The sequence below is a fragment of the Propithecus coquereli genome, unplaced genomic scaffold (genome assembly GCF_000956105.1).
Source record: "Propithecus coquereli isolate 6110/MARCELLA unplaced genomic scaffold, Pcoq_1.0 Scaffold53, whole genome shotgun sequence".
Taxonomy (NCBI): Eukaryota; Metazoa; Chordata; class Mammalia; order Primates; family Indriidae; genus Propithecus; species Propithecus coquereli.
In genome coordinates, this window is record NW_012151174.1 from 4035550 (window position 1) to 4053717 (window position 18168).

Genomic DNA, 18168 nt, shown 5'->3' on the forward strand with positions numbered 1-18168 from the left:
TCACAGTTTTAAAGACACTTTGATACAAACCACCTACCAATTATGCATTATGTTTTCTGTGCATTACTGACTTTTCAAAATGGGGAAGGATGGGAGTAAGAATGAGGAGGAGGGAGAAATTAGTTTGCTAACAAATTCCTGCATTAAAATGAAAGTCTCTGCTTTTGTAAGTCTTAAGGTCTCTAAGGGAACTAGATGTGGTTTCAGAACAGTTGCTTTGTTTCTAGCCCAAAGCGCCTACTGACATTATTAAATATAACAGCACAGCAATGTCCCCTTCTCTTGCTGGCGCACACAATTGCAGGTAGGAAGCCGAAGTGGCTAGCCTTTGTTTGAAAACGGCTCTTGAGGTATGCATTTTAAAATTCAATGTGATCTTCCATTTGTTGCATTCTTCCTGATTGTGAAAAAAGAGTTAAATAGTACGTTTAAGACACGTATTTATTAGAACCCATCTCCCACTCTGTCTTGTCTCTGACCCTCCCCGCAGCATTTAGGCGGCCCTTGCTCTGGCGGAGACGCCAGCTCCTGCCTGCAAGGTGCTCGCTGCAGCTGCCGGGGGCAGCTGGTGCCTTCTCAGACTCAGTCCCCGCCCAGCACCCAGTGCTGAAAGTCACCTGTAATCACTGCTGGTGGTGGGATGGCAGTCGATAATGTTTTAAACAAAACCCCAAACAAGGTATGTCGTTTATATGACATAACTTAAGAGTAGACGTGAAAAGCCCAATTTCAATAAAGTATAATTCTTATTTATCAAACCAAGCAGTATGTAGGTGCTTGGTGTACCTCCCATTGTGAATCCTCACATTGTAATTGTCCTGTACTTGGTGTGTACTTGGCCAAAAACACACAGCCGAGAAAGGTGATGAGATCCGCGATCCTGGCCCAGTCGTCTAGAACCTGGGGCTGTGCTCTTCACAGCCAGTCTGCATTGAGTACGTCATCTTCACAGCCACCCTGATCCAAGGAAACCACAAGTTTAGCCAAGTAAAGAAAGACATTTACAAAGTCATGGCAGGGTATCTGTCACGCACTGCAGCCTGCTTATCTCCCTTAGCCACGGGGTTCTGCGGCTAGAGGATGTGTCGGCCTTCCTAGGGCAGGAGGGCACTCGAGTCCAGTGGACAGGATGGAAGTGTATGACACTGCCAAAACTCTTTTCTTCCTTACTGAAGAAATGTATGGTCTGAACCTAATTTATCATCTTCAATTTTATCTTATACAAAATTGAATAATTTCTGCCCTTGGAGAAGCTTTGGCTGTAGGATTAGGAGATGAAATGGAAGACAGAGGAAGAGCTGAAGGTTAGACATTTGGCCATAGAAGTGCAGCCACCATGATGTCACCCCACAGATACTGGTGACGGCCCCCATCAGTGAGCAACGAGGAATTGGTAGATCACAGTAATGTTAACAGCCTCACAAGGGGGGATCACTGTTGCTCACTGCACAGAAAGCCAGTTACTGACACAAGGAGGATTGTCAAGGAAGAAAGGATTTATTGCAGAGGATGCGTCGGCTGGGAGGTGGGAGGTGAGAGGTACAGACTATCTCAAATCCTCCTCCCTGACCAAAACGGGGGTTTTTCTTAAGGTGAAATGAATAATGCATGCGGGGAGTGAGCATCAGTACGTGTTGGGTGCAGATCATGCTGGTGTCAATACATACCTCGCATGATAAAAAAACTATGGTGGGTAAGTCCCTCCCAGGGTGGGGATTTTAGTAGTTTAATGAGTTGGGGGTCAATGTTGGTCATTCTTTTCAGCCTTGTGCGCAGGTGGGATGTGGGGAATAGGCTGCTAGGTGGGTCCTTGGGCACGATCTGTGGTGGGGTGTCACTTGTCTTCTCCGGACAAACAGGTGGTATAAGCCTTTGTAGTTAGCTTGTGGCTGCAAGGAGATTCCACCGTTTCTGGGAAAGAAACTCAAACGGGATGCCTCTGTACAACAGAAAGTTACAAAGTTTTGGTCAGCAAATCTTACTGAGTCTGCTAAGCTGTTTTCTTTCCTGACTATGAAACTGCAGTTGCCAAGTTACTGGTGTTGAGATAAAACTGTCTACAATTCAAGGCCACTTAGAGCAGCCCACTCTAGCCACAGGGTGAACACTGAAAACTCCTTTGAAATAAAAGCACTATTAGAAAAACTTTTCCTTAGTTATGGAGCCGGTCACAATCACACAGAGCAGAGCGCACTAGGTGACAGGTGACGAAGCTCAAAGGAGCACGGGCAGTTGCGTGAGGGGGAAGGAGTATCCCGGAAGCTGAAACGGGAGTTAGGAGACAGCCAGGCTGACTCTGGAGGGTCCTTCAGATGCCAGCAGAGCCCAAGCCGTGACCACTGACATAGGCTGGGAGTCGTGTTACTGGAGAAGAGTTCAGGGAACACCAGGTGAACAGTCAGGTCATCCACGGTGGAGAAAGGTGACAGGCGGAAGGAGACCTTGTAGTATTAAACAAAAGAAGCTTCAATCAGTTTTTGAACTCTGTGAAATAATATGATGTAAATGTAACATGAGAAATATGTTTGTTCCTACTAAGACCTATGTGTTTTGATGGCAAAAATAGCAAATTTATTTTGTTATTTCTGTGAAAAATATAATTCAACATTTGGAACATCTTCTGGTTGTGTTTTGTTTAAAAATTTTGTAGGTTTGTATTTTAGCTGGACTGCTAACATTTTATAAATAGTATTTTTCAAGTATGAATGCCAACGTGCTAATGTTTATGTGTATATTTTTTTTCAAACAGGTTTTTAATCCAGTACCAACTCTGTGGATCCAGGATGGGTTTGTCCCAGGGCCTGCTCTGAACAGCGTGCTGTCTGGTAGAAGATTCCCTGAGCAGACCGTGTCTCTGTCGCCTTACAGAGCAAGCAAGGAAGATGGACCGACGGAAGAGCCATCCGACTGTGTGCTTTCTACCTTCTGTGCCCTTGTTAATCCTAGTGTCCACTCTGGCAACTGCCAAGAGTGTGAGTAACAGCACTTTAAATGGCACTGCCATGGTCCTGGGCTCCGTGCCCGTCGTCATTGCCAGAACTGACCATATCATAGTCAAGGAAGGGAACAGTGCCTTGATTAATTGCAGTGTTTATGGCATCCCCGACCCGCACTTCAAGTGGTACAATTCCGTCGGCAAGCTGCTGAAAGAAGAGGAGGCTGAGAAGGAGAGAGGAGGAGGTAGGCTTTAAAGTTGTGTCGAGTGTCGTAAAATACAAACACGGGCTTTGGAGCCAGCACCCTGAATGTAGTTGTTCTCATGCAAATCGTTTGAATATCTCATTTTGTCTTGGTTTTCTCAGGCAGGAGAGAGAATGTGTATCCTTAGGATTCAAAACAGTAATTAATTCATTTTTTTCACTGATTGACTCAGAAGACAAAGGAACATTAAAGTCTTTTCAAGGGCTTCTTGGAATTTTGTAATATAAGTTGTGGTCCCCAAGCCCTGGGCCACAGCCCGGTACCGGTCAGTGGCCTGCTAGGAAACGGGCCGCGTATCGGCACCTGAGCTCTGCACCGCCTCCCCCGCCACGACGCCCCAGCCCTCACCCTCGGTCCGGGGAAAAATCGTCTTCCGTGAAACCGGTGCCTGGTGCCAAAAAGGTTGGGGACCGCTGCATGTGTTCAAAACATTACAGAGACAAATGTAGAATGGATTTTCCCTAAGTATATATTACACATTTATAAGGGAGTTTTGTTTTCTTTCATGGAAATGGCTCCTATAAACAATATAGCAGTGTTTATCAGTAAATGTCAGTTTAATTCATTGACTGTGGATTTGAAGACCACACATCCTAAAAGAAGTCTCTGTGCAAGTTCTTAGTCACCGGCTGGGATCATTCTGTGTTCCTGGAGACCTGGCTGAGGCTTCCAGACGGCGGCCGAGGAGGAGGGAGGATGTATTAATAATAATAGGAGAGTGCCTGGTTTTTAATGAACGAGTTTCTGACCAAAACTGTCACTCACCTTCCTAAGCACTGAGCTTCCTTGGGGAAAGACTCTAGCTTGAGAGAGGATGGGGTCATCAGGGATCAGAACGTTTCTTGTTCGAGATGTGAGAAGTGATTGTCTGAGAGCCCCAGGCTGCTCCGAGTGAGGAAGGAAGGAGTTAATCCACTCCGCTCAGCACTCGCTGTGCGGTGAAGTAGGCGCCCGGGCGGGGGTGAAAGGACCATTGTTCCCAAGTAGCAGCTCGCTCCTTCCAAGCACATCGCCCTCCCTGTCCCACAGCCCTGTCCCCAAGGAACAATCCCCAGAAGAGTTTCTGCTCCAGGAGAAGCTACATTTTTAATCTTTGCCTCATTTTGTCTTAATTGCTCTGAAGAAAGAACAGAGGCTAATGCCTTCTGTCTCCTGAGGAGCTCGGTGAACAGAGTTTCCTTGCGATCGCGCACCTCTGGTCACAGCCGCCTGCAACTAGCCGGGACGTGGGCTTCGCTGTCACTGATGTCGCCTTTGCGTGGCCATTCAAGGTTGTACAGCGTCGTGAAGCTTCCTCCCTTAAGTCAAAATATATATATTATCAGTCACAGTTAACCTGGGAGAGGGGAACTCTTTCCCCACCAAGTAAAATGGTGGAACCATAGAAATTTTAAATCAGAAGGGGCCTTAAAGACGTTATAGTCCAGATCCCCTTTTGCTGAAATTTGCCCAAAGTCCTGCTGTTCTTAGGGGCTGTGACCAGAAGCTTCACCACGGACAGTAGAAAGGTGAGGGAATGCGACCCTGGCCCTCAACTAGTGTCCCTTCAAGTCACGAGGCAGAGATGTCACCCTTGCGAAGGGAGGGCAGTAACCACGGTGTCACAGACGTGTCAGGTCTTTCTGTGGGGCTGGGCTGCTGCTAGGGATGTCGGGGTGACTGATCTGAGGGGAGCAAGGACTCCGGACCCGGATCCACCTTTCACGTGGGCCCTGAAGCAAAGGTTATCCGTGGGTATTAAGGAGTCGGGACTGGGACACGAGACTCCTGAGTCCTAAAGCAGAAGAAAACCAGGGGGACGACTTAGTGCTGGGGCCTCAATTTGAGTCACATTTTGAGTATTGTTCCAAAGCATAGTACCTGTCTGCTTCAGCGACATCCGTGTGGTGTCTTAATGAAGAGACCCTGTGACTGCTGACGTGGTCTTGGCAAGCGTCTCGGTCCCTGTGTCTCCGTCTGCATGTTGAGGGGTCGACCTAGAGCTAGACGGTAGTCACGTTTGGCTCCGTGGCTTTCGTTTGATTACAGTTATGTTGTAGTTGGTCAGTACTAGAGCTCGTCAGTAAACCCCAAGCTGGTGGTGGCCAGTCGAAAGCTTCCGGCACAGGGAACTGCTCCGGCAGAATTCGGCACTCATCGGGCTTGTAGCCAGCAGCCATGCGGATAAATCAGTTAGCTATTTTAAATCTCTTGAGGAGGATGCACTTTTGATTTTTAAAAAGAACTTAGGATACTAGTACTTGATGTTCCAGCTCAGCTTTTGTAATTACAATGCGTAACAATAGTAATTTCAGAGCACAGGTAGCATGGGGTAATGTACCTAACAACCAAGCAACACCTGGAACATAGCAGAAATGAGAGGTTCCTCCTCAGAAAATGTTAGAATTGTAGTGCTGGAATGGCCTGTTAGAACCCATAGTCGTTAACTTTTCATTTCTGATGGGGGAAATGCCCATATTGTAACATGGGCGGAGATTTCGGTTTTCAGGCCAGTAGGCTAGAAGTTTAAATGGAGCAGTGTTTTATTTATAGCTCAAAGAGGTGATTGAATATAGTATGAAAAATGATGCTAATATTCTAGAACCTAACCTAGGCACATTAGGACTACTGTTACAGCCAAGCTGGCAACATTAATATCTTAATTAACTACTGCCATTTATGAAGCCCTTGTACCAATTTACGTGTGTTATTTCTCATCCTTATGATGAGAATGGCGGTGAGACGTCATTAATCCTTGCACATACAAATGAGAAACCAGTGAATGGAGAGCACATTACACAACCAGAGTGTGGCCAGCATTGTCCCTTAGGTATCTGTAGGTGACAAATGTTGAAGAGCATCTAATCAGACTGAGCAAATGTGAAAAGAATTCATAGTTGGAAAAGGCGCTATAACCATGGCATCAAAGTTAGACAGTGCTAGGGTTTGTGCCGTGACGTGTGTGTATACATGGCATGCACACACACAAAATGTGTTCAGGATCACCTGGTAAGTTGCTCGAGAAGCACAGCACCCCTCGCTCTGTGATCCGCCTGGAAAGCAGCAATGTCATTTTTGTCTGTGCTGAAGAGGTGAGAGAGCCGTTCGCGCTGCTTCTCCCATCCCAGAAAGAACCGGCTGTTTCCTCTCGTTGGCGGGAGCAGCAGCTGGTTCGCTTTGCTTCGGGGTGCTTGGCAGTTCAACTCGATGGGATCAGGAGAAGCTAATGGATAATCTCTATCTGGAAGATTTTTGGGGATAGTTCACCAAAGAACCTGTTTCAATGGTCCACCAACCGTGTTGCCATAATAACTGAGAATTCAAGCAATATGAATGACCACAAATGGCCACGAAATGTACTGTCGTCAGTTTTCCTTTTGCTAGAAGTGAGTAGAAATGTATATCTGCCGGGAAGTATTATGAAAAAGTCTGAATTATTTCAGGTACTAATTATCCAATGTATTTTTGCTGTGGCTTCTTACTGTGACTTTAAACCATTGAAATTCACGTTAGCACCTTTGTCAGATGATGAGTAACAAGCCGTTCAAAAAAGTCAGCTCTGTATAGGTCCTTGTCAACATGCCTGGTTTGTTAGGGATTGTTTGAAATTCTTCCCTTAAGTTAGGTTTCCAGTTTTTTTGTGGATTTGTTTCCCATGCTCTTATAGTTTCCTATCACCAGAAACAATTAAGGATTTTCTTTAATAATAAGTATGCACAGGAGTAAATCTAGCTGAATTGTGCAAAGTTCGTAATTGTCACAACTACTACTGTAGCATTGAGGGATTCATTATTATAAATTTTATCTTTAGTTTCTATTGCTGTATGGTATTTACCCCTCTACTTTTGCAAATCCTTTGACTAGATTGCAAGATGCCTCTTTAACTAGTTCTGCAAGGGACGTCAACAAACTGTGCCAGCCAATTGTTAAGACTGTAGTTATCACCTCCCTACTTAATATGTATCAGGAGATCAGTGCCCGAGGTAGTCAATGTAAATTATCCTTTAGCTCTAAGATCAGTGTGAAATAGTTTATTAACCTATGAAAATATCGTACTGCATTCCTTGTTAGTACATTAAATCTTGAGATAAACTCATCAGGAGACATTAAACACAATGTTTATAATTATGAATATACTATTGGAATTTCAGAAGAAGCAACCTATAGTCTTTGAGCAAGTTCCTTGACTTTTCTGAGCCACAGTTTTCTCATCTGTAGAATACAGATAATACTTTTTTACTACCAAGTGGGGTTGAAGGTCTGAGATTATATATTGAATGCTTAGCGTAGTACCTAAAACCTACCAAGCTCTCGGTAAACGGCAGCTGCCCTTGTTACTGTTGGTACTGTTCTCTCTCACAGTAACAGATTTCAAATGCTCAAATCCCTGTTTCTCAATATAGTGTGTTTTGTAAAGAAAGAAAACAGTTTTCTAGGTAATTCTTCCTGTCTCAATTTCTCAACCTTTTAAAAGCTCAGTAAATACAAAAGAAATTTGTGTCCCTTAAATGTTACGTGAAACTTCGACATGTTGTGACTGCCACTGCAGCAAGCTTGGAACTCCCTCCTCTGTCTCCTCTGTCGGGGCTCAGTCACGTGTGTGTGCAAAGGGCCCTTTGACGTCCACTATGCTTCTACCTCCAAAAAAGGCACGTATGTGGAAATCACAAAGTATATTACTGCACGGGATGAACTTTACATTTGCCTAACCCGGGGTTCTTAACTGGGACCTATTTTCCCCCCAGAGGCCGTGGGCAAGGTCTGAAGACATTTTTAGTTGTCACAGCAGGGATTGGGGGTGGGAGGTTCTGCCACCGGCATCTAGTGGGCAGAGGCCAGGGTACTGCCGGCGGTGCTAACATGGAGAAGCCCTGTTCAAACCCGAAAGAGCACCCCATAAAGAATCATTCCACAGTAGATCTTTGAGTCAGGCGTTTGAACCCATAATTCATTTTCCCATAAAAGCAGTTTAATTTGTGGTACTCAGGTTCATTTTCCAAATTGAGCCCCATTAGGAACTAACCTGGTAACCACCATTTGTGTTTCTTGAGTGAGTTGTGCTCCTTTTGGGATGGGAGCTGAGGTGGCTTTAGTCTTAGCAGTGAAAAGGCCCTTCCAGATCCATCTCAGATAAGGATGACAGCTGAGAATCCCAAAATGGGAGTTATTTATAGGAACCAAGTGTAGGGTGCTCTTGTTTTGGAAGACCACCGGTAGCCACTCTCAGAAAAGACTGTGGTTAACCCGCGTGGCATTTACATGCTTGACGCTTTTTTAAAAATTAAGATTACCAGATCAAATGAGAGGAACAAATGTTACCGTTTCCAGGAAATAAAAAGACAGTAGGTTCTTTTCAGATGTTAATACCTTTAAGCAGAACAAAACAGACTATGAACAGCAAAATTCTCCCACCCCACCTCCCTGAGCTGAAAGCTGAGCTGAGCCTGTATTATCCCAGGCGGCCTTCGCTCCACAGGAGGAAATAGCTTGTCAGCAGCGCTGCCCTCGTGCTTTCTGAAGAGGTCTCTTGGGAGGATTGTGGATGGGGCTGAGGGCACAAGAGCCCTCACAGCTTGCGGGGTTTAGGACCTGGCTGCAGTGGCTTCAAGGAGCTGTCATTTCCTGCGTGAGCCTTGTAACAGGTGCAGCCGTGCAGGGCCAAATTTGGTTTCAATTACGTTTGATAAAAAGACACGGATCCTTTCTCCTCGGTAGCCTGTATTTCACGTAGTTCAAAATATGCATATTTATAGACACAAACATATGCACACATTTCGTGCTTATTTGATGAGTGCTGCTTCAGTGTGGTGCTCATTCGAGTGAATATATTTCATTTATGTTTGCATAAACATGTATTGGAACTCTCATCATAGGAATGTTTTTAAGTTGGTTTCAAGAAAATGACATGCTGGTTTTGGCAGATTGAGCTCTCCTCCTTGAAAATCACGGGTGTGTGAAGCTTAAGTATCTAAACAGGGTTGTGAATAGAGTTTTAATCTTTTCTGCCACTCATCGGAGATATTGACAAACCATCTATCACTTTGTTTACCCATACACATTCACAGAAAGATCTAAGGAAAAAGGCTTTTTCCTCAAATAAGTAATTTGAAAGAAATTCTGAGAGCTTAGCATTTGCATCTGATATTAATTTTTAACGCTCAGTGATCCTCAGGAAAAGCCAGAAAGAGTCAGGATTTCTGAGACACGGTGTTTGGAGAAAAGCTGTAATCACGTGTCTTTGTAGATCGTGCTGGCGCTTTCCCCGAGCGGTAGTTCCGATGGCGTCATATTGGTTTCACACTGAGTCCCGATAATCCCCGTGCTAGTTCCGATGGCGTCATATTGGTTTCACACTGAGTCCCGATAACCCCCGTGCCGTAGAATCTCTTGCCGTTAACAGGTTCAGTTGTGGCCATACGACGCTGTTGGTCACTTTTCTCATTGCTGGGGGTCTACCTGACACCGTCCTATCGCCGTGACGTTGCGCTGTGCTGTGCACCTGCCCCCACGGCGAGCACAGTGGTCCCCGTCAGCCGCTGTCCCAGTGTGGACCTGGCCGTCCTGGTTGGCTTCTCCCAGGGGAAGTTGGCTGGGGAGGAAGGCTCTGGAACTGCATCCCCGGGGAGAGACACTATTTGTAAAAAGAAACCTTTTTCGTTACCTTAATTTTCTTACATTCATTAATGTTTTTCCAGTCAGCCTAGGTTTGCCTGAATTGAAGAATTTCAAGAAGTCTGAAGCGGGTCATGGGTTCCGTTTATTTTAAATCGTGACGGACGTCTGCAGATCAGCCTTGTGGCGGTTTTACAAACCCACTCCCGCCTGCAGCGCGTGGGAGCGTCCCGTCCCTAATCTAGCAACATGGGGTGTAAGCAGTGCCCCCCTTATCTTGACAATCTGTAAGGTGAAAAAGTTATGTTTTAAAAATCACTTAAATATCTTTAAATCTGGTTATAATTTAATCATCAGTGGTTTTGTACACATAGACACCATTTGCGTTCCTTGTTTTTGTGAATTATCTGTTCCTATCCTTTTCCCATTTTTTCTTTTGGGTTTGTCTTGCTCAATTTATAGCAGTTCTTTGTTTTATAGTCAGCATTTGTCTAGTATTCTAGAATTTTCTCCCAGTCTGTCATTAGCTTTTAACTTTAATATGACAAATTTGATATTGCAAAAAAATTAAATTTGGAGGAAATCTGATCCATCAGCATTTTCCTTTATAGCTTCTGAGATTCTTGAAATGCTTGGAAAGGCTTTCTTATCCCAAGGTCATAAAAACATTTTTAAATCCTCTATTGATTTTATACTTTTAATTTTACATTTAAATCTTCAGAGTACTTAGAATTTATTTTTATGTATCACATAAAGAATTTGCCTGTATTTTCTTTCACACGAGCAGTCGTTTATTCTAACAGCCTTTCCCCGCTGGCTCGCGATGTCGCCTTCCTCACTGGTGAAGTTCCCAGCTGCGTAGCTGCGTCTGCTTCTGGACCTTCAGGGTTTCTCTGCGGACTCAGTCGGAGGTCAGAGCGCTGTCCCAGGGAGCCAGGCGAGATGCCAGGGTGGTGTCTTAGCTGGGCTGAGAACACGTCCGCCAGGGACTTGGAGTGGGAAAGAGGGGAGTCCTCTCCGGGCAGAGAGGATGCACGTGGGAAGGTCCTGTGGCCCCTGTAAGCAAGGAAACAAGGCCAGCCTGTTGGGTGGGGGGCAGAAAGTCACATAAAATGAGGTTCAAGAGCAGGAGGGGCTCCAGTTCTCCCCCAGGATAAGGACAAAGCTCTTGCGCATTGCGAGGCCTTCCTCATAACCCGGCCCTGCGTTCTGCCTTCCAGCCCTTCTCGGCTTCCCACCGGCTTGTCAGATCCAGCAGCTTCCGCTGTGTTCTCTCTTGTGCTCGTGTCAAAGTCTCTTCTCTTACCCGCATTCCTCCTCTAAGCTGTGCCACAGACGCGCTGCCCCCCTCTAGGGAGCTCTTCCTCCCTGTCCCCTCCTCCACCCCGCCCCCCATGTGCCACCACACTCGCCACGTGAGCCTGTGGTTTTCTGCTGGAGTGTGTTTCCCCCATGGGACTGGATGTGTTTTGCACTCGAGGTGACGTCTGACTCGTCCGTATTCTCATCCTCTAGCACGGAGCCTGGCGCACAGACGGTTTGTTCAATGCTATTTGTTGACTGAATTAGTGAACAAGATAAAAAAGATCACTGCCCTTCCAAAAATGTCAGCTTTGTGGTGCAGCATCACGCACGTACGGTGGTGCAGCTCAAAAACAACGTCTGTTAGCTTTTCTCTTTGCAGAGGAGAAATTGTCACCACAGGGCTTGAGTTCACCTCTAGGAGGTTTTCGTATGTCATTCTTGTGCCTGGAGTCTCTTGGGGAAGACGGACAGGTCCCTGGCAATCCCTGGTCTCCAGGAGCGAGGTAGCGGCCCTTCCTCTGTTGCATGTGTTAGCATTTTAGCCCGAAGCCTCAGGTGTGTGTCACCTTCCAGGACAGGAGTGGGATGAGGGGGGATGGAGGAGGGGCCGTTGCCAGGGAGGACTGCAGTCTGAGCAAGGTCCAGGAAGTGCGCGAGTGAACTCGCGTGGAGAGCCCTAGGGTGTTTCGTGTTATCTTCTGAAAGCGATGGTTAAACGTCTGCCTGTGTTACTTCCTCCAAAACCATCGCATGTAGAACTGACTTGGCATCAGCTGTTAACATTTTGGTTTTTATTTGTGCTAAAATGATGCAGCTTCATGAAAATTCAGTGCATAACTTTGACATTCCCACTCAGTTACGGTTTAAAATACACGGGGCAGCACCGTGTGTGCCTGCTTCGTGCATAGCACTGCAGATCTCCTGTGACAGTCACCGTGGGTGTTTGTATTTCCTTAACTTCTGCAGCCGAAGTCGGACCCTTCCGGAATGAGTCACAGGGAAAGGTGTTTATAGACTGAGGTGAATGGTAACGTGCAGCACAAAGAACGTTCTCAAGACGTTCCCAGCGGGACAGGGACCGTGTGGGGGTTCTTCTCCAGCGTGGCCCAAAGCTGATGTGAGAGGACCCCCAAACAGATCTCACACCATCTTCTGTTTTCAGAGCTGTGTATGGTGGTAGAACATGCAGAAATCTTTATTTTTCACTAATGGAAGGGCAAGCTGAGGCTGAGAGGAAATATTTGGAAACTTAGTTCCCAGGAAGAAATAAATTGTATCAGCCTTTAAAAGAAGAGAGAGAGGCTGGCAGCTCACACCTGTAATCCTAGCACTCTGGGAGGCTGAGACGGGAGAGGATCACTTGAGCTCAGGAATTTGAAACCAACCTGAGCAAGAGTAAGACCCCATCTCTACTAAAAATGGGAAAAATTAGCCAGGCGTGGTGGTGGTAACTGTAGTCCCAGCTACTCGGGAGGCTGAGGCAGGAGGATCGCTTGAGCCCAGGAGTTTGAGGTTGCTGTGAGCTAGGCTGCCGCCACTGCCCTCTAGCCCAGGTGACAGAGCAACTATGTCTCAAAAAAAAGAGAGAGAGATACAGATGTACATGCCTTTTGAGGTCGGAACCTTAGTTCTTCTATTACAGTCCTTGGAAATGTGTGTGTTTGGCTTCCAGAGTCTTGGACTTGCTCCGTGGTCTGGTAACGGTATGTTTACCCCAGGTCACTACTCATTTTACCGTGTCGCACCCCAGCGGCATCCTACATGTCATTAAATAATTATCTTAATCCATAAAATAAGGATGATGTTTAAGAGGAATCTAGGGAAGGGCTGAAAACTGAAGAGGTGTGTCAGTTTCCTTGTCCTAGATTGGAAACAGGAAATTCCTGGCAGAGAGAGCTGCGATCTCAGTCACGTAACTAGGGTTTGCAGCTCTTATTATGTAACCCAGCCAGCCGTTTCAGGATTCTAACGTATGTATTCACGTTTGTCATGGTTTATAGTTAAGTCAGAATAGTCACTTCACAGGTACACAGCTGGGCTTCACATTTTAAGAACAAATGAGGTTAAGAATTGGATAAAGTATGTAAAAAATATTAGTCTAAGGACCTGCTGTCCTGGGCTAAGAATCGGAATATGCTCCTAAGTGACACCGTATCTGCAAGGCCTCTCAGGCCTTTTGGTTTCCCCAAAATGAACCACACGTGTCGCCTCGTCGGGACGTGTTTGATTCCAGGCTGTGCCCCTTCCAACAACGTGGCAAGATACTTTTGAAGTCTCTCTAAATTGTTGTCGGAATTGAACTGCTTGGTTCCAGGTTAGATAAATACCTGTCAATAGAAATTAAAAACACGTCTGAAAATAACCATGAAGTTCAAGTTTAGAAACATTTTTAAATAGCCGGTAGAGGAAAGCGTTGAGACTGTGTAACTAGTATTGTCACATTTTATTTTTCTATAATAAAAATAATACTTAGAAGAATCATAATTAGATTCTAATGGTATGATTAGAATACGGTTATCCCTGAACTTGTTATTCAGGGGTGGGAGAAGGCCGTCGTCCCGGTTTCACTGTGTTCCTTTCTGCTTTTCTGTCCTGTATCCGGGTTCAGACTGCTCTACCCTGTGTCTACAGGTAATTTTTCCCACCAAAGTGGGGAGGAGGAGGGGGAAAAGAATGAACCCACACCATTCCCCATACAGATAACCTCATCTTCTCACCCTGCTCCATCCTATTTACTGCCATGTTTTCCAACAAAATAAGGAAATACTGCAAGTAGAGTCTGTAAATCTCTGGAACCCACTGTCTTCCGTATAGAATAAGCTTTCAGTCAAGTGGAGTTTCATTTTGTTCTTTTCTATGTGTGCTGTAGTCTACTTATATGAGTCATGCAAGTTATAAGAAAATAAATTGATACGGTAATTTTCCTAGCCTCGGGTCACTGTATATTTGGATAAATCTCCAGCCAAAGTATCAAAATTTATGTTCAGGGCATGAAAAAGGTGGAAGTTTTGCCCCTGCTCCGTCTGAATGAGAGAGAATCTCGCAGACTGGGTGGCAGGTTTGTCTGTTCACACACATTCACAGGAAACTGAAAATTCACCGGAGTTTTCTAGGCCAGTGTTTTCTCTTGGGGGAAGTACACTGGCTGAATTGTTAGAAAGGGTTACTCAGGGACACCAGGAACTGCTACTCACAGATGTTCTTTCAGGAGGCGCAGTAATGTGACAGGATCTACAGGGAGGCCTCCTGCCCGGCGCCCCAGGGCGAGCGAGCAGGTCGGGAGCGGTGCGGACCCGGGAGGGGCCTGGGTGCTCTGTCCGGCTCCCTTAGGAGCGTTCCTGCTGCAGAACACAGTGCAGTAAGGCAGGCCCTCCATCGATTGGGTACACAGCCCACTGCGACCCCGGTCACTTAGGTGCTCATGAGATTGATTAAAAAAAATGTTGCTTTTGGGAAATACCAGACCCTTAATTAGAATTAAAACTCACTGCCATGAGGGGAGCAAACAAGTAAAATACGGTGTAATCTTGGATACTTCTAAGGAAACTACGTGTTAAATTGCCCAGCTCTCGGGAGCAGTTTCTCTAGTTGTCTTAGAGTTGTCTGGTTGCTTTTATGGAGAAGTGTCTGCCTGCTGCTCCCGAGAAACCTGACGCACACCCTGTGTGCTCCGCGGGGCCGTCTAGGGAGGCAGGGCCATTTCAGAAAGGCACTGACCTGAGACCCTGCAGCCAAGCCTGGCATTGTTTCACGGGAGTCTTCTGGCTGCAGGTAGACGGGAAGACTAAGTTAATCCAAACTGAAGTATCTCACTGGCTTCAGAACCTCATTCCCAGGGCAACGCAAGATCCTTTCCAGAGAGGGAGTGGAGGGGAAGAAGAATCGCATTTATCGACGTGCATTCTCCTTGTGTCCGGCTCATTTTCCATTTGATGGGTCTGTAATTTATTTGCAAGGCTAAAACAAATTGATATTAATTCATATCCAGCCTCTGAATATTCACATTGTTAGCTTGTAACTTTAAATACGATAGACCATTCGCTGTAGATTCTCAAAATTAATGACATGTTGCGTTGTAATGAACTGAGGTCATACAAGGTCAACCTCGATCTCAAATATGAGAAACCCAGGTAAACAGTTATAATTTAATTGAATTAAACTCCCCAGTGAGCACATATTCAACAGAGTCGTGCTCACAGACAGGTTAGAAAATCCAGTGCTACAATTAAGGAATTTTTTGATAAGAGCAGTGTCTTTCAGATTGTTTATTTCTCTCATTTTTCACTAGGATGTGGGGTTACACAATGTAGTTCAGTAGTTAAGATTACAGCCTTGGCTGGGCGCGGTGGCTCACACCTGCAATCCTAGCACGCTGGGAGGCCGAGGAGGGATGATTGAGCTCAGGAGTGAGAGACCCTGTCTCTACTAAAAATAGAAAAAATTAGCCAGGTGTGTTGGTGGCGCCTGTAGTCCCAGCTATTTGGGAGGCTGAGGTAGGAGGATCACTTGAGCCCAGGAGTTTGAGGTCGCAGTGAGCCATGATGAAGCCACTGCAGTCTAGCCAGGGTGACAAAATGAGACTCTGTTTCAAAAAAAAAGACTACAGCTTTTGAGCACACCATTCATCTTTCAGTTCTGCTTCCAAACCAGTGGCCTTCAGAGGTTGTTTAACAGTGCCTCAGTTTCCTCATCCTATAAAATGGGGCCAGTATTGGTGCCTATGTTGGGAAGGTGGTGTGAGGATGGATGAGTTAACACGTGTCGCTGTCTGGCACATCGCGGGCACACTCAGCAAATGCTCGTCGTTCGTGGTGGCAGGTGCTCTTAGCAACATGCGCGTTTGTAGTAATGGGAACCGAACGTCCTCGGTTGAATTCTCTTCTCTCCCTTCCCACAGGAAAATGGCAGATGCACGACGGCGGCCTCCTGAACATCACCGAGGTGTCTTTCTCAGACCGAGGCAAATACACATGTGTGGCTTCCAACGTCTACGGCACCGTGAACAACACGGTGACCCTGCGCGTCATCTTCACCTCCGGAGACATGGGCGTCTACTACATGGTGGTCTGCCTCGTGGCCTTCACCGTCGTCATGGTCCTCAACGTCACCCGCCTGTGCATGATGAGCAGCCACCTGAAGAAGACCGAGAAAGCCATTAACGAGTTCTTCAGGACGGAGGGCGCGGAGAAGCTGCAGAAGGCGTTCGAGATCGCCAAGCGCATCCCCATCATCACCTCAGCCAAAACCCTAGAGCTTGCCAAAGTCACCCAGTTCAAAACCATGGAGTTCGCGCGCTACATCGAAGAGCTGGCCAGGAGCGTGCCCCTGCCGCCTCTCATCATGAACTGCAGGACCATCATGGAGGAGATCATGGAGGTGGTTGGGCTGGAGGAGCAGGGCCAGAACTTCGTGAGGCACACTCCAGAGGGCCAGGAGGCCGCGGACAGGGACGAGGTCTACACGATCCCCAACTCTCTGCAGCGAAGTGACTCGCCCACCGCCGACTCAGACGCCTCCTCGCTGCACGAACAGCCTCAGCAGATTGCCATCAAGGTGTCTGTCCACCCGCAGGCCAAAAAGGAACACGTGGACGACCACGAGGGGGTGCAGTTTGAAGTCCAAGATGAAGAGGAGACGGATCCCTCGGCGGAACATTCCCCCGAAACCGCGGAGCCGTCTACTGATGTAACGTCCACGGAGCTCACGTCCGAAGAGCCGACGCCTGTTGAGGCAGCAGATAGAGTACTGCCGCCAGCTCACCTGGAAACCACAGAGCCAGCAGTGACATGTGACAAAAACACCTGCGTTATTTATGAAAGCCATGTCTAATACCAACCCCGAAAAGCTATGCATATCAAGCAAACCAGGGGCTGCTCCGTGTGATACAGATGTAGTCCGCACTTGCCGCTAAGCCTTACCAGGAGACTCTCGCCCTTAGGTAGGGGTGACGCCATTTGGGAAGGGGAGACACCACGTGCAGTTCATGGGACTGGAATTGCCCCAGTGAGAAAGGACGCGAGAAACGTCAGGGTGCAGAATTGATACTATTGGACAGGAGGGGTCTTCTGTCTGCGTGATACGAATTTTAGAGGCTGCTCTCTGCCACATACCTTAATCGGCGACGTCCTTTTGGCAAAGAGTACACCATTGTGAGATATTCTGGGTTCAAGAGCCCTGTCCAATGCATACTGCATTGCTTTTCCTTTTAAAAATTACAGGTCTGCTACAATAGCAAATGCACGTACTTGGGTTTGTTGCACTTTCTTCTCAGTTTTAATTACTTCCACTGTTCCTTTATCATGGAGTAGTTGTTATTATATTAATACTAATTGCTCTTTCTGGTTTAGACCTTTTTGCCATTTTTGTCCTTATTTTTCCCTAGAACATTTACCTCAGAGGCTTTGGTACCGGTCACCAGTACCAGGGCGGCATCTACACGTCATTTGTAACGTTCCACAGTAGTTACTAGCTCGTTTGTTTTTTTTCATTCCCCAGGCCTATTTCCACAGAAAGCTTTTTCTGTTTCCAATGAAGCTGCTGTCGTGAAACTGAGAAACACTTTGCCCCGGAATAGCACTTTAATAGTCAAATAAAAATGTGTTTACCCGTTTGATTCCGAGAGCCTTGCCATGAGCTCAGCCGAGGTGTGCAGGGAGATTGCAGAGGTTAAATACACCCACACGGCCCAGGAAAGTCGCTGTTTACGTTTAAGTAACATCATCCTCCAAACACAGACTGACTCATTACCTGGAAAATTTATTGGTCCCAAAGACAGAGGCATTTGGTGAATTCCCGTGGGTTGTGGAATGTTGGCTTCCCCGACAGGCCCGCAGGGACCATGTGCCGTCAGATGACGCAAACACTTGCTGTAGCGCGGCAAATGTAAGGTCTGCAAAGTCGCATAACCGGGTCCGCCTTTGTGAACTGCGTGGCTGACCGTTGGCCCTTGAAGGGAAGCGTGAGAGGTTGGGGTGACGGCAGGGGGAACTGTGCCACCAAATCTCATGCCAGAGTTTTTGAATCATCATTCAGTCCCATAAGAAAGCGGTCACATGCGAGGCAGCTCGATGT

At 46.6% G+C, this 18168-nt stretch overlaps 1 protein-coding gene across 2 annotated transcripts in view; it reads left to right on the forward strand.

Annotated features, from left to right (window-relative positions):
- MFAP3L (microfibrillar-associated protein 3-like) overlaps nucleotides 1–17852 on the forward strand; it is a 37259-nt gene extending 19407 nt beyond the window's left edge. Inside the window, exons 2-3 of one of the 2 annotated variants that reach the window (XM_012657020.1) lie at nucleotides 2750–3180; nucleotides 15995–17846. In XM_012657020.1, coding sequence (XP_012512474.1) covers nucleotides 2883–3180; nucleotides 15995–16926 — 1230 coding nt within the window. In that variant the 5' untranslated portion in view covers nucleotides 2750–2882 and the 3' untranslated portion in view covers nucleotides 16927–17846. Of the gene's footprint in view, nucleotides 1–2749; nucleotides 3181–4814; nucleotides 4925–15994 lie in introns of those variants that run through there. The other variant, XM_012657021.1, reaches the window with a different exon arrangement.
- Nucleotides 17853–18168: the final 316 nt, after the last annotated feature.